At 39.3% G+C, this 14,311-nt stretch overlaps 1 protein-coding gene across 4 annotated transcripts in view; it reads right to left on the reverse strand.

Annotated features, from left to right (window-relative positions):
* Positions 1–13,037, reverse strand: part of MARK1 (microtubule affinity regulating kinase 1) — a 104,746-nt gene extending 91,709 nt beyond the window's left edge. For all 4 annotated transcript variants that reach the window (XM_069459649.1, XM_069459648.1, XM_069459647.1 and 1 more), the window contains exon 1: positions 12,277–13,037. In XM_069459649.1, the coding sequence (XP_069315750.1) occupies positions 12,277–12,327 (51 nt within the window). In that variant the 5' untranslated portion in view covers positions 12,328–13,037. The remainder of the gene's footprint in view (positions 1–12,276) is intronic.
* Between the last annotated feature and the right edge of the window lie 1,274 nt (positions 13,038–14,311).

Below are 14,311 nucleotides of genomic sequence, written 5' to 3' on the forward strand. Positions count from 1 at the left end.
CCATGGCTAAAGAAAATACTTCACACAAATGGAAATGGTGGATGATCAGTTGCACTTATTTGATTATGATGCTTATATTTCAATCTATCTATTAGGTAAAAATTTTTGTAAAAGTTCAGTTAGATTTCCACCTTCCTTGATAGCTATCAGCTGTTCTTGAAAACTCATCATTCTAATAATTTTAACAAATGACTTCCAAAATGTAGTAAGACTTTTGAAATGAAAGATTTATAAACAGAAAATTATGCACATTTTAAAGTGTGCAGATAAGTGAATTTCAGAAATGACACATGGTTTAGGAATGTAAGTATGGAAATTTACATAAGTATGAAACATAAGTATGGAAATCACATAAATACAGAAATTTCTGAACACCCATTTTCAAAAAGCTTACTCCAGTCTTTCCACACTAGAGTAAGCAAGAAATTGTGAGGAGTCCCCCAAAATAAAAAACATTTTTAATGATTGCTGAAATGGAAGAGAGTAAGAAAGACATCTACAGGCAAAACAAAAACAAACAAACATAAAAAAAACAAATCAACAAACACCAGCTGAAAGCTACCACAAAACCTTGGTATCAAATAAAAAGCATTGGACCCATTATACGGTTAGTCAGCTGAACCTACAACTCCTTCATTGAGCCAGGATCCCTACAGGATACTAAAGTGTCCTATGTCAGTAGGGGTTCCCAGCAGGAGCAAACACAAACCCTCTCTGGAATAAGTCATCCTCAGTTGAGACAACCAAGTTAAACTCAGATAAATCAGGCAAATTTGAGTTCACCCTCAAAGACCAGCACATACAAAAAGAAACAACCACACTGAATGAGAATTAGCAGGCACCAATAATAAAAATCTAAACCCCCAGAGACTTCAGATAATGGAATTATCAGAAACAGAAGGCAAATAACTATATATTAAATGTTTAAGGAAATGAAGATATAATCATAAAAACAAGCAATGACCAAGAAACTATTAAGTTCAGTATGGTTTGAAAGAAAAACCTTAGAACTTTTAGAAGTTAAAAATAGAATTGATGAAATTAAAAATTCAACAGATGGGGGAAAGAGTAGAGCATGTGTCCAATGCTCCAATTTTGGGGGACTGCCATAGGGACTCATTTTGGATGCTGATGGAACCCAGCACACTCTAGATGTCACTACAAAAACCAACAAAACACACAGTTAGAGAGCAAGAGAGAATAAAGAAAGACAAAAGAACTACTATACAAGACAGAATACAATTAACAAAAAGGAAACAGTAAGTCCTTCCCTATCACTAATTATATGATAGGGATATCAAATGTAAATGGGTTAAAAGCCCCAATCAAAAGACATAGAGGGGCTGAATGGATTTGAAAAATAAGATACAACTACATGCAAACAGACTCACTTCAGATTTAAAGAAACATACAGACTGAAAATAAAAGGATGGAAAAAGATATTCCATGCAAATGAATAGCCAAAAGAGAGCAGAGGTGGCCATACTGAGATTAAAAATAGACTTTAAGTCAAAAAACTATCACAAGAGGGACAAAGAAGGACATTACATAATGATAAAAGGGTCAAATCACAAGGAAGGTATAACAATTACAGATATATTTGAACCCAAAGCACTTACGTATATGAAGCAAACATTGACAGAATTGAAGACAAAAATAGACAACAACACAACTAAAGCAGATTTCAATACACTACATTCAATAATGGACAGAAAACATCCAGACAGATCATCAATAAAGAAACAAAGGACTTGAACAACACTATAGACTAAATGGACCTAACAGAGCATTCCACCCAATAGCAGCAATACGCATTCTTCTCAAGCACACACAGAACATTCCCCCGGATAGATAACATGTTTTGTCATAAAACAAGTCTTAACAAATTTAAGACTGAAATCATATCAAGTATCTTTTCTAACCACAATGGAATGAAACTAGAAAGTAATGGCAGAAGAAAAACCGAAAGATCTGCAAATATGTGGAAATTAACACACTTTGAACAATCAATGGGTCAAAGAAAAAATCAAAGAGGAAATCAGAAAATATCTTACGACAAACAAAAACACAACATAAAAAACTAATGAGATGCAGCAAAAACAGTACTATGAAAGAATTTTATAGTGACTTCATTAAAAACACCTGCATTAAAAAAGATCTCAAATAAATAACCTAACTCCACATCTAAAGAACTAGAAAAAGATCAAACTGAGCCCAGAGTTAGCAGACAGAAGGAAACACTAAAGATTAGAGGAGAAATAAAAAAAATAATGAATACAAAAAAAGTAGAAAACAAAACTAAGAGTTGGTTTTTTGAAAACATCCACAAAATTGACCAGGCCTTAGCTAGACCGAGAAAAAAAGACAGGACTCAAATAAAATCAGAAATGAAAGAGGAGCTATTACAACTGATGCCACAGAAATAAAAATGATTGTAAGATAGTACCATGAATAATCATATGCCATCAAATAGGATAATATAGAAGAAATGGATAAATTCCCAGAAACATACTACTTACTGTGATGGTTAATTTTATGCATCAACTTGATTGGGCTAAGGGATGCTCAGATAGATGGTGAAACATTATTTTTTGGGAGGGGTGGTATTTCCAGAAGAGATTAGATTTCAATCAGTAAACTGAACAAATAACATGCCCTCATCAATGTGAGTGGGCATTGTTCAATCCATTGAGTGTCAGAATAGAACAAAAAGTCTGAGAAAGGGCAAATTCTTTCTCTCTTCTTGAGCTGGGATATCTATCCTCTCCTGCCCCCAGACATCTGAGTTATTGGTTCTTGGGCCTTTGGACTTGGACTGAATTACATCATTGATTTTTCTGGTTTTCTAGCTTGTAGATGGCATATTGTGGAACCTCTTGGCTTCCATAATTGCATAAACCAATTCCCATAATAAATCTCCTCTTATATATCTATCTATACATACATATATATAAAACCTACTGGTTCTGTTTCTCTGGAGAGCCCTAATAAACCTACCAAAACTGAAATATGAAAAAATAGAAAATCTAAACAGATATAACTAGTAAAGAGATTGAATCAGTAATAAAAAAACCTTCCAACAAAGAAAAGCCCAATACCAGATGGCTTCAACGGTGAATTGTACCAAACATTTAAAGAAGAATTAATACCAATCCTTTTCAAACTCTTCCAAAAAAAATGAAGAGGAGAGAATACTTCCTAACTCATTTTATGAGGCCAGCATTATCCTGGTATCAAAGCCAGAAAAAGTCACAACAGGAAAAAGAAAACTACAGGTCAGTATCTCTAATGAATATAGACGTAAAAATCCTAAAAAACAAAAAAAAAAATCCCTAGCAAGCCAAATTCAACAGCATATTAGAAGGATAACATACCATTATCAAGTAGGATCTACCCCTGGAATATAAGGATGGTTCAACATACAAAAATCAATTAATGTGATATACTACATTAATAAAAGCAAAATAAAAACCACATGATCATCTCAATAGAAACAGAAAAAACATTTTCACGCTTTCATGTTTACAAACACTCAACAAAATAAAGAACAAATGAAAATTACATCAACATAATAAAGACCATACATGAAAGCTAACATCACACTCGTTGGTAGAAAACAAAGCTTTCCCTCTAAGATCAGGAACAAGGCAAGGATGCCCATTCTTGCCACTACCATTCAGCAAAGTACTAGAAGTCCTAAGCAGAGCAATTAGACCAAAAAAAAGGAAAGAAAGAAAAAGAAGGAAGGAAAGGAAGGGAGGGAGGGAGAAATAAAAGGTATCCAAATAAAAAATGAGTAAAATTATCTCTGTTTACAGATGAGATGACCTTACATGAGGTCTATCCAGAAAGCATTCAGCTATGTAATATGAAAAATGGAGATATTTATTGAAGAAGATACAAGAAACATTGTACAATTGTACATAGGACAATGATGCCTCGGTCCCCTTCAAAGTAGGCACCTTGGGACCTTTGTTGATTGCAGCTCCTACATGTTCAACATTATCAGGTGTTCTGCTTGTTGCAGGCCTACCAGAACATGAATCACTTTCAATGAATTCTTAATCATCTTTGAAGAGTTTGTGCCACGCTTTTATTTGCACTGAACTCACTGTATCCTCCCCAAAAGCCTTCTGAATCATCAGAATAGTTTCCGCAGAGGAATGTTCAAGCTTAACACAAAATTTGATATAGATTCGTTGTTCTACTCACTCAGTCATTTTGAATGCGACAGCCTCACAGTACACATGCTTACTCAACAGCGTCTAGCACCCCACTGACTAGTAGAGTAAAGTTGTCATTGTTCACACATGCACGTTCGAGTCCACTCTCCTTGGCTGCCAGGTTACATCGATGTGGTGCAAACCATTTCCATTATATTAACAATGGCTGGATACTTTCTGGATAGACCTCGTATGTGTAAAACCCTAATTATTTCACACAAACACAAAAAAACTATTAGTACTCAATTCAACAAAGTTTCAGGATACAAAATCAATATACAAAAATCGGTTGCATTTCTATACATTAACAAAGAACTACCCAAAAAGGAAATTAAGATAACAAGCCCATTTACAATTGCATCAAAAATAAAACACTTAGGAATAAACTTAACCAAGGAGGTGAAAGACTGGTATACTAAAAACTACAAAACCTGCTGAAAGAAATTATAGATGACAAAAAAATAAATGAATGGGAAGACGTCCTGTATTCATGAATTAAAGAATATTGTTAAAGTGTCCATGCCATAACAAAGCAATCTAAAGATTCAGTGCAATCCCTATCAAAATCCCAATGGCATTCTTTACAGAAACAACAACAAAAATTCTAAAATTCATATAGAACCACAAAGGACCCTGAATAGCCTTGAGAAACAAAGACAAAGCTGGAGGCTTTACATTTCCTGACTTCAAAATGTATTACAAAGCTACAGTAATCAAAACAGTATGGGACTGGTATAAAGACAGACATATAGACCAATGGAACCAAATAGAAAGCTTAGAAAATAAATCCATACATATACAATCAAATGATCTTCAAAAAGGGTGCCAAGAATACACAATGGGGAAAGGACAGTCTTTTCAACAAATGGTGCTGGGAAAACTGGATATACATGCACACAAAAGAATGAAATTGGACCATCTTATATCATCTCAAAATGGATTAAAGATTTAAATATAAGACCTAAACTATAAAACTCCTAGAAGAAAACAAGGGAGAGGCTTCTTGACATTGGTCTTGGCAAAGATTTCTTTCTTTCTTTTTCTTTTTTTTTTTTTTGAAGACAGAGTCTCACTTTGTCACTCTGGTAGAATGCAATGGTGTCACTGTAGCTCAATGCAACCTCAAACTCCTGGGCTCAAGTGATCCTCCTGTCTCAGCCTCTCAAGTGTCTGGGACTACAGGTGAACACCATCATGCTCAGCTAATTTTCCCATCTCTAATAGAGATGGGGTCTTGCTTTTGCTCAGGGTGTTCTCGAACTCCTGAGCTCAAGCAATCCTCCTGCCTCCGCCTCCCAGAGTGCTGGGATTACAGGCATGAGTTACTGCACCAGGCCAAGATTTCTTGCACAGGATACCAAAAACACAGGCAACAAAAGCAAAGATAGACAAGTGGGACCTTGTCTACAATTCAATAGCAAATAAAGAAAGAAAGAAAGAATTTGATTTAAAAATGTGCAAAGGACTTGAATAGATATTACTTCAAAGAAAACATACGAATAGCCATCATGTATATAAAAAGACGGTCAACATCACTAATCATCAGGGAAATGCAAATCAAAACTACAATGAGATATCTCTTCACACATGTTAAGATGGCTATTATCAAAAAATAAACAAAATAAAGTAAAACAAAAATAGAAAATAATAAGTGCTGACAAGAATGTGGAGAAATTTGAACCCTTGTGCACTGTTGGTGGGAATGTAAAACAGTGTAGCTGCTCTGAAAAAAAGGAGCTCCTCTAAATGAAGGCTCCTCTAAAAATTAAAAATAGAACTACCATTTGACTCAATAGAACTACCATATAACCTCAATATAGAACTAACATATAATCGACTTCTGAGTATTTATCCAAAAAAACTGAAATCAGGATCTCTAAGAGATATTTGCAATCCCATGTTTACTGCAGCATTATTTAAAATAGCCAAGAAGTAGAAACAACTCAAATGTCCACCAACAGATGAAAGAAATAACAAAATGTGGTACATACATACAATGGAATATTATTCTGCCACAAAAAAGAAGTAAATTCTGTCATGTGCTACAACATAGATGAACCTTAAAGACATTATGCTAAAATGAAACAAGCCAGTCACAAAAGGATAAACGCTGCACAATTTCACTTATATAAGCTATCCAAAGTAATCTAGCTCATCAAAGCAGAAAGAATGGTGGTCGCCAGGGCTTGGAGGAAAGGGGAAATGGGGAGTTGCTAGTTAATGGGTACAAAATTTCAGTCATACAAGATGAAAAATTTCTAGAGATATGCTGTACAACATTGTGCCTATGGATGGAACTGGAGGTTGTTATGTTAAATGAAATAAGCCAAGCACAGAAAGACAAATATTGTATGTTCTCACTCACAACTGGGAGTTAAAAATGTAGACCTCATGAAGATAGAGCATAGACTGGTGATTACCAGTGGCTGGGAAGGTAGGGGAGAGTGGAGGACAAAGAGAGGTTGATTAACTGGTGCAAATAAATATACACCTAGATAGAATAAACAGGACCTGGTATTCAATAGATAGCTAGGGTGGCTATAGTTAACATTAATCTGTCATACATTTCAAAATATCTTGAAGAGAATAATTTGTTCTTGGTATAAAGAAAAGATAAATATTTAAGGAGATGGATATCCCAATTGCCCTGATTTGATTATATGAATGTATCAAATTATCATATGTACCCACAAAATATGCACATCTGTGTCAATAAAAATAAAAAATAAAATAGTGAAAAAATAAAAATAAAAAGATTGCCACCTCGCCCCCATTAAAGTCCCTCCCCAAATCCTCCCCTAAAATACTGTAGTGTACACTTAAAAACTGGTGAAGAGGGCAGATCTCATGTTGTGTGTTTTTCATCACAGTAAAAAAAAAATTCAACAGATGAGTTAACAGGGTTAAATACAGTTGAAGAAAGACAGATCTACACATACTACATAGAGTAACTGTAGTGCAAACTGTACTACAGATTGTAGTACAGCCCCGCGCAGTGACTCATGCCTCTAATCCTTGCACTCTGGGAGGCCAAAGTTGGTGGATCACTTGAGCTCAGGGGTTCAAGATTGTAGTACAGAGGAATAATGAAATAGAAGAAAAAAATTAATGAGAGGTTAAGACGCGGAGGATGGAGTGAGAAATATTAACATATCTAATAAGTGTGACAGAAACACTAGAGAGAACAGAGGTAAAGTAATTCAAAGAGATAATGGATGGTGCATTTCCAGAACTGATGAAATATGAATCCACATATGATGATAGAGACAGACTAAAAAAGATCACCTGCCAACTGGCAGATGACTTCTGAACAGAAACAATGGAAATAAGTCAACAGTGGACTACTACCTTCTAAGCAGTGAAAGAAATTAGACCTATCAACCTAGAATTACAGACTGAACAAAGCTATTTTTTAAGAAAAAGGGCAAAATATGTTTTCAGGTTTAAGAAAATTTATGACTAACAATCTTCCACCAAAAAAACTTCTAAAGATGTTCATCAGGAAAAAGGAAAACGACCCCCATAAGAAAGGCTGAGATGAAAAAAGAAATAATAATAATAGTAACTTAAATATCATGTGGCTAATTCTACATAACCTGTAGTTTTTTTTTTAAAAAGACCTAATAATAGCATATACATCAGAAGTGAAGCAATAGACATTAAAGATATTTCTTCTCTCGATGGACTGCCCTGCACCCTCACTTCAGAGACCACTGGTGTGGATTATATACATACACCAGTGTTCAGCTACAGTAGACAGCAAGGTTGGCTGCAATCATTTCAGAAGTCTTGTTAAAACCATGAGCCAAGCCATAAAGCTGCAGTTCCCAACTCAGTCTGTGGCCTGTTAAGGATCAGGCCGCCACCCCGCTCCCACCTCCACCCCACACACCCACAGCCCCACTCCTGGAAAAATTATCTTCCATGAAACTTAGGAAGGAGGGAACGCACAGCAGGAGGTGAGTGGCTGGGGAGCAAAGCTTCATCTGTATTTAAAGCTGTTCCCCATTTCTCACATCACTGCCTGAGTGCCACCTCCTCTAACACACCTCTGTCCATGGAAAAATTGTCTTCCATGAAACCGGTTCCTGGTGCCAAAAAGATTGGGGACTGCTGCCATAAAGGATTTATAAGTTTGGTACGAAAGGACAAGGGCAGGGCACTCCAGACAGAGGAAACAGTAAAGGTTTAGAAGTAGAGATAAAGATGCTATACCCTGTTCTTCCTCTAATAAAGTATATCATTTCATATGTTCCTCTAAAATCTCTAAGACAGAAACAAAGCAAACAAAAAAACCCACCTCCTAGAAGCAATAGCACGAGTAGAGTAACAGTGGAAGATGTCAGAGATTTATTTGGTAGGTCATTTAATTTTCTCTATGAAGGCTTCAGCCTCTCAGATTACTATATGTAACGTCTACCCCTAGCAATGTCACTAAATGAAAAAACGCAAAGGGAATGTTACAATACTGATCTCTTACTATTCTTTCTAGTCACCATGCTGGGTATTGGCAATACAGAATAAAGGAGACAAAGTCAGGCAGCAATTAGAATACAATGTGATAGGTACTGTGACATTTGAGGGACTCACAGGGTACTAAGCAAACCCATGGGTAATGGCAAAGGCATGTCTTCCTCTCACCTTTTCACACTATTAACAATTATTCCCATAGGACAAATTACTAATGGCCACTTCAGTGACATTAAGTAATTGTTATCACCATCATCCTCAATTTCAGATCTATCAAAAGACTCACCATCAGGAGTTCAAAAAGATTTTTTTAACCAAGCCAAATTCAACTTTAAAACATCCCAAGAAGTAGTCAAATCCATTTTCTTCATACTGATCAAATTTCATCACAGAAAGTTAGACTGGACGTGTTTGATCCATAAAAATTAGCATAATCTGAGTTTTTCCAAAACAATAAAATTTTTTTGTTTCATTAAAAAACACATAACAGCAATAGTAATATATTATCTATATCCATACTGGAATTATCCAAGTATAATCTAACACAAAAAAATAAAGATAAATCTTTCAAATAGCCATTCTTTTCCTGGACTTACTCTTTACAACCTAAAATAAACACATTTTGCCTAGATTCTATTATCTGCGACATGTATTTTCTACTTTATTATGAAGCGTTTATTGCCTTAAAAGTTAATCATTGGTTGTTCTCTTGTATTCAGCCAGTTGAAGCCTATTAACATAGCATGCACAAATCCTTCTTCTAAGAAAATACCCCTGAAGAAGTATACACACAATGTTCTCAAAGAAAAGCAATTCTTTCTCATTCTGCTATATCCAATAGTACTATATAAGAGATCAGTGCTATAACATTCCCCTTTTGAATTTTTTAATTTTTCCTGAATATATATTAGTGACATTGGGAAGGGTAGATGTTACATATTCCCAATGATACAAAATCCAAACATATGTATGACCAAAGAAATTTCTGTATTAACTGCAAATGACCAAAAAAAAAAAACAAGATAGCTTTTTAAATTACTGTATTTGTTGATTTTAATTTCTAAAGGTAATAAAATGTTTTCAGTTACTGTCTTTGATATTCCAAAGGACTTAGAACCCCTTACTAGTCATACAAGTATAAAATTTTCATAACTATTTTTAAAAATATGTCATTTAGTTGAAAACGACTACAAAAAATGTATATTTTGACTGTCATACTAGCATTAATATATTAGCTAACAAGTAGGTTTGTTACTTTATTTCACAGATGAGAGGTAAGAATGAATAATGCTATTTACTATCAACCAGAAAATAGAGACAACGGTGATTGAATAGCCATCAGATATTTGATAAATATTTATAACATTTATAAACCAATTTAGCCTTATTTATACAATGTCTTTACTGTATGTTCTTTGTTTGGGATTACATTTATCTCTTCTGTAAGCTCCTTGAGGGGAGAGGCCTTGTCTTAAATACTACTTCTGTATCCCCTTCCTTCCAATTCAAAAATAGCTGAGTGCATACTTATTGATTAATTAACAGCTGCAGTATAATAGATATTTTCCATGGCAATTAAGAGAAAATTAGAATGTGGGTAAAGTAAGCTAAATAGAGATATCGTTATGTACGACACAGTAAGGGATGAGACCACAAAAGTGACTTTGAAATATCACGTTCAGAAACAGCAAATGAGTTTATACAGCACGTTTTCAGAAGGTACTCATGACAAAATTTATCACACTATAACTGCTCAGCTTTAAAATCCTTCTTTTTTTTTTTTTTTGGTCTAACATGAAAGGCTGCATTTTGAACTACTCCTTGATACATAGTTCTATTGATATAATGCTATCTCATGTCTGTATAAAGTACCTTATTCATACAAGTATGAGGAGAGCTTTACTATTCAAAATCCAAAAGAAAACAGAAACAATGTATTTTCCACTCCTCCTAGGTTAACGCATACTGTATTTTGCTAATAAAAACAAAGATCATCATCTGTCTTACTTTTCATTCACACTCCTGAATGACAGGAATTTTTATAGAGTTCCTGTTAGAAAAATTCTGTGCCAACTTGGGTTTAAAATCAGCTTAAACCAAATTTCTCATCTTTTTCTCTGACCTGTCCAATCTCTCAACTGAAATTATGTATCAATTATATTTTTAAGTAGTTATGATGTATAATAATTAAGTTTTAATTTAAGATAGCAGCCTTACACTATCTTTACCAGTTTAAATGCACGACACGAGAGAGGACAAAAGCATACTCTGAAACATCTTCATAGGTCCTCTAACAATGGTCTCTTACTAGAATTTCTCCTCCCTTCACATAATTATATTAAGTTTCTGTGCTCCCCTACTCTCCAAGATTAAACAATCTGCTTATACCCCCTCTAACAACTCAGAAGTGAGCTTGTATCTCTTCTCTCATGCCTTTTGTCTAAGAATGCGAAAGCACTTCATTATTTTATTTTACCAACCCTATGAAGTCACTGGTACATCAAAAGCTGGAGGGCTGATAAGTTAACTAGAGAACCAGACATCTCTGGACAGCAGACCAAAACTGAGTACTCCTCTAGCTCCTTAAAACCAGTCGGAAAATCAGACAAGGCCCTATTTACAGGTCTTGGGGGTTTTAAACAAAAACAAAAAACCTTTCCCACAAAGGAACTTGCACACATACACAATTTTACTTTTCAGAAGGTGGAAATACAACAGATCTTGTTCTTTTAGTTTTCAAGAGTTTAAACACCAGGGATATCTGTATCTTGATAAAAACTCCTGAGGGCAATTTGATCAAAGACACAGAAAATCCTTCCTTCAAAGAAATGCACCTTGTGACACTCCAAGAAGGAGGAGAGAGATTTAAAGTAAAACCTGCCCTGAATCATTACCACTGACTTGAGGAAGAGATTAAAAAGCCGTTGGCTTCATACGGCTTTTAAACATTTTGCTGTAACCCCAGGGCCACAGAAGCCGTGAAATTCTTCTACTCATCTCTACTAAAGAGTATCACAGCTGTATAAACTCATATACACATACACACATCTCTCCTTGCATTCCCATCCTTCTGCCTTTGGCGCCCATGACCCAAAATGTGGACACCAATGCTACAAAAAGCAAAGTCATGGGGCAATGCGGGGAGGGGGTGTGTGTGCAAAGGATTGAAAGATTGAAAGATCCAGAAAAGCAGAGGTAGCTGGCTCGTCTGTTATCGTAAAGCCAACACTCATTCGGGTGGGGATACAGAATGCAGAGGTAGAAATAAAGCAATCCTGGATGCCCACTCTGCCATCTCCTTCTGCCTCTCTGCCCTCCATCACCCCATCCTCTCCTGGAGGACCACCTACGAGCGAGAGGGCTCCACTTACAGTCCCCCCACCCTCACCCTTGAGGGGAAAGAAGCGAAATGGGGTTGGAACGAATAGGGCTGAGCAGTGGGTAAGGGTCACGCCGAGCTCCAGGTGGAGACCCTGCCGCGGGTGGCCGCACAGGGCACAGGGGATGGCCCAGGCGAGGGTGAAGTGGGGATTGGAGGAGGGTCTCGCCCCCGCCGCTCCGGGGGGAGGCTCCGGTTACTCACATTTTCCGTGTCCCGCTCGTTCACCGTCGGCAATGGCGTCCGGGCCGACATTTTGTGCGGGCGACGGGGTCGGGCCTGGGTCTCGCCGGCCCGGCTGAGGTGCGGGCCCCGGGGGCGAGAGGAAGGGAGTGCGGACGCGAGCAAAAGGCCGGGGCCGGGGCGAGCGGCTCCCGCAGGCCGCGGGGCGGTGCAACAAGCGGCCCCGGCAGGGGAGACGGGGAAGAGGACGCGGAGGAAGAGGAGGGGGAGCCGCTTCCCGCGGCGGCGGCGCCGGGGGACGCGGGCAGTAACGAGGGAGGGCTCCGGGCGAGGCGGTTGCCCGGCGCTGGCCAGGCGGGGAGGATGGCAGGATGCGGCGCCGAGGGGAGGGAGGCAGGGAAGGGGAGGCGAGAGGCGGCGGCCAGGCCCCACTAGGCTCTCCGGGCCATGGGTGAAGGTGAACCCGGAGCCTCAAATCACTGCCTGGCCCGTCCCGGCGAGCGCGCCTCGGCGTCGGAAGCCGCGGCCCTGACAGCGCCGCCCGCGCCGCGCCCCGCTCCTCGCCTCAGGTGTGCGGCGCCGCCCGGCCCAGCCGCATCCACGCGCCCGGGGCCCAGCGGCGGCGGCGCCCTGAGCCCCCGGCGCGAGCGTCCCGGCTCCGTCCGCGCGGTCACCGCCCCCGCCACCGTGCCTCAGCCAGGAGGAGCGGCCCGAGCCGGCAGCGCGCGGAGCGGCGGGCGCGGCACGCAGCGTCCAGAGGCACTTGGCGGCCGCCGCCGGGTGGGCGGGCGCCAGCCGAGGGGGCCTCTCCATTCATTCCCTCATTAGGGATGCGGGGCCGCCTCCTCCTCCTCCTCCTGCGCGCTCTCGCCCGCCGGTCCCAGTGTTTATTTTTGTTTCTTGCCCCACCCGCGGAGTTTACGGTCGTCTAAGAGCCTCTGGTGGTTTTATTTTTATTCATGTTTGGTTTTTGCTAGGTTGGAATGAGAGGGAGCCGATGCGAATAAGTGGCCTTAAAAAAAATTTTTTTTTTGTTCGTTTCACTGGGGAAGAATTGGGTACAATTCTACCCTGGATCTTACACCTCCTCTCTCCTACCTCAGGACTTTTGCCATTCTTAAATTCTACTCCTCTGCCCCCGTTATCGTGCTTTCTCAATTCCTGTCCTCGCCTGAGCCCTCTTTCAGTCAGTCCCCGTCTCTCGGGAGCCGTTAGGTTCAGGGTCACCCTCACGGTTGGGCAAAGGGCACAAAAGCCTTCAGAAGCGCCAGCGGCCTCGGCCTGCGAGGGGCGGCTGGAGAATCCTTAGTGCAAGGGGTTCAGGCCCCGACGGCGCAGCCTGCTTAGAATGGGGCCAGCGAAAGAGGTCTCCTGGCGCCCCTCTGCACCCCCGGAGTGGGTGCGACCCAGGAGTCACAACGTCTACACTGGCTGATCGTCACTTCCTGGGACACAAGGAAGTATCACTTAGGCGAGCTCATTTAGGAAGGGTGGACAGCTGTCTCTGATTTTGGCCCTGTCTTACCCCTTCCAGGTGGCTCTCTTACCCTTCCACCCACCTGCCATTCATTGCATCCTGCAGACATCCGTGTCTATAGAGCGTTCGTTGTCCAGGGCCCATTAGCCCTTTGTAAGCAACGCTGCTTTTTTTCTATCTCATCTGAGAGGTTACATTTTGCATATTCAGCCTCTAAGACAAAAACCTTAGCATCTCTCTATTCCTCTTGTTTCCAATATTTTTTTCTCACTTCCTTTCATGGATGGGCAGGAAAATAAAAAAGAGCAATAGATAGGAGGGGATAGATCCATTTTTTTAGCTGCTTCCATAAGCCTCCAATCGAAATCTTATGACGGTGGGAAATTCCTCCTGTCGCCTGAAGTTCATCCATTTGAAGGAAAAATCCTTGCACCAGATGGTTTTTATCCTGACTCATTAAAGGTTGTTTCTGAAAAGTTAACACTTGACCCTTAAAACATGGGTTCATTCAAAAGACCTAAAAATAGCAAACACAAAAATCCTCTGAGAAAAAAAAAATTCTGACTCAATATATATTGG

This window comes from Eulemur rufifrons, chromosome 27, assembly GCF_041146395.1.
Source record: "Eulemur rufifrons isolate Redbay chromosome 27, OSU_ERuf_1, whole genome shotgun sequence".
Taxonomy (NCBI): Eukaryota; Metazoa; Chordata; class Mammalia; order Primates; family Lemuridae; genus Eulemur; species Eulemur rufifrons.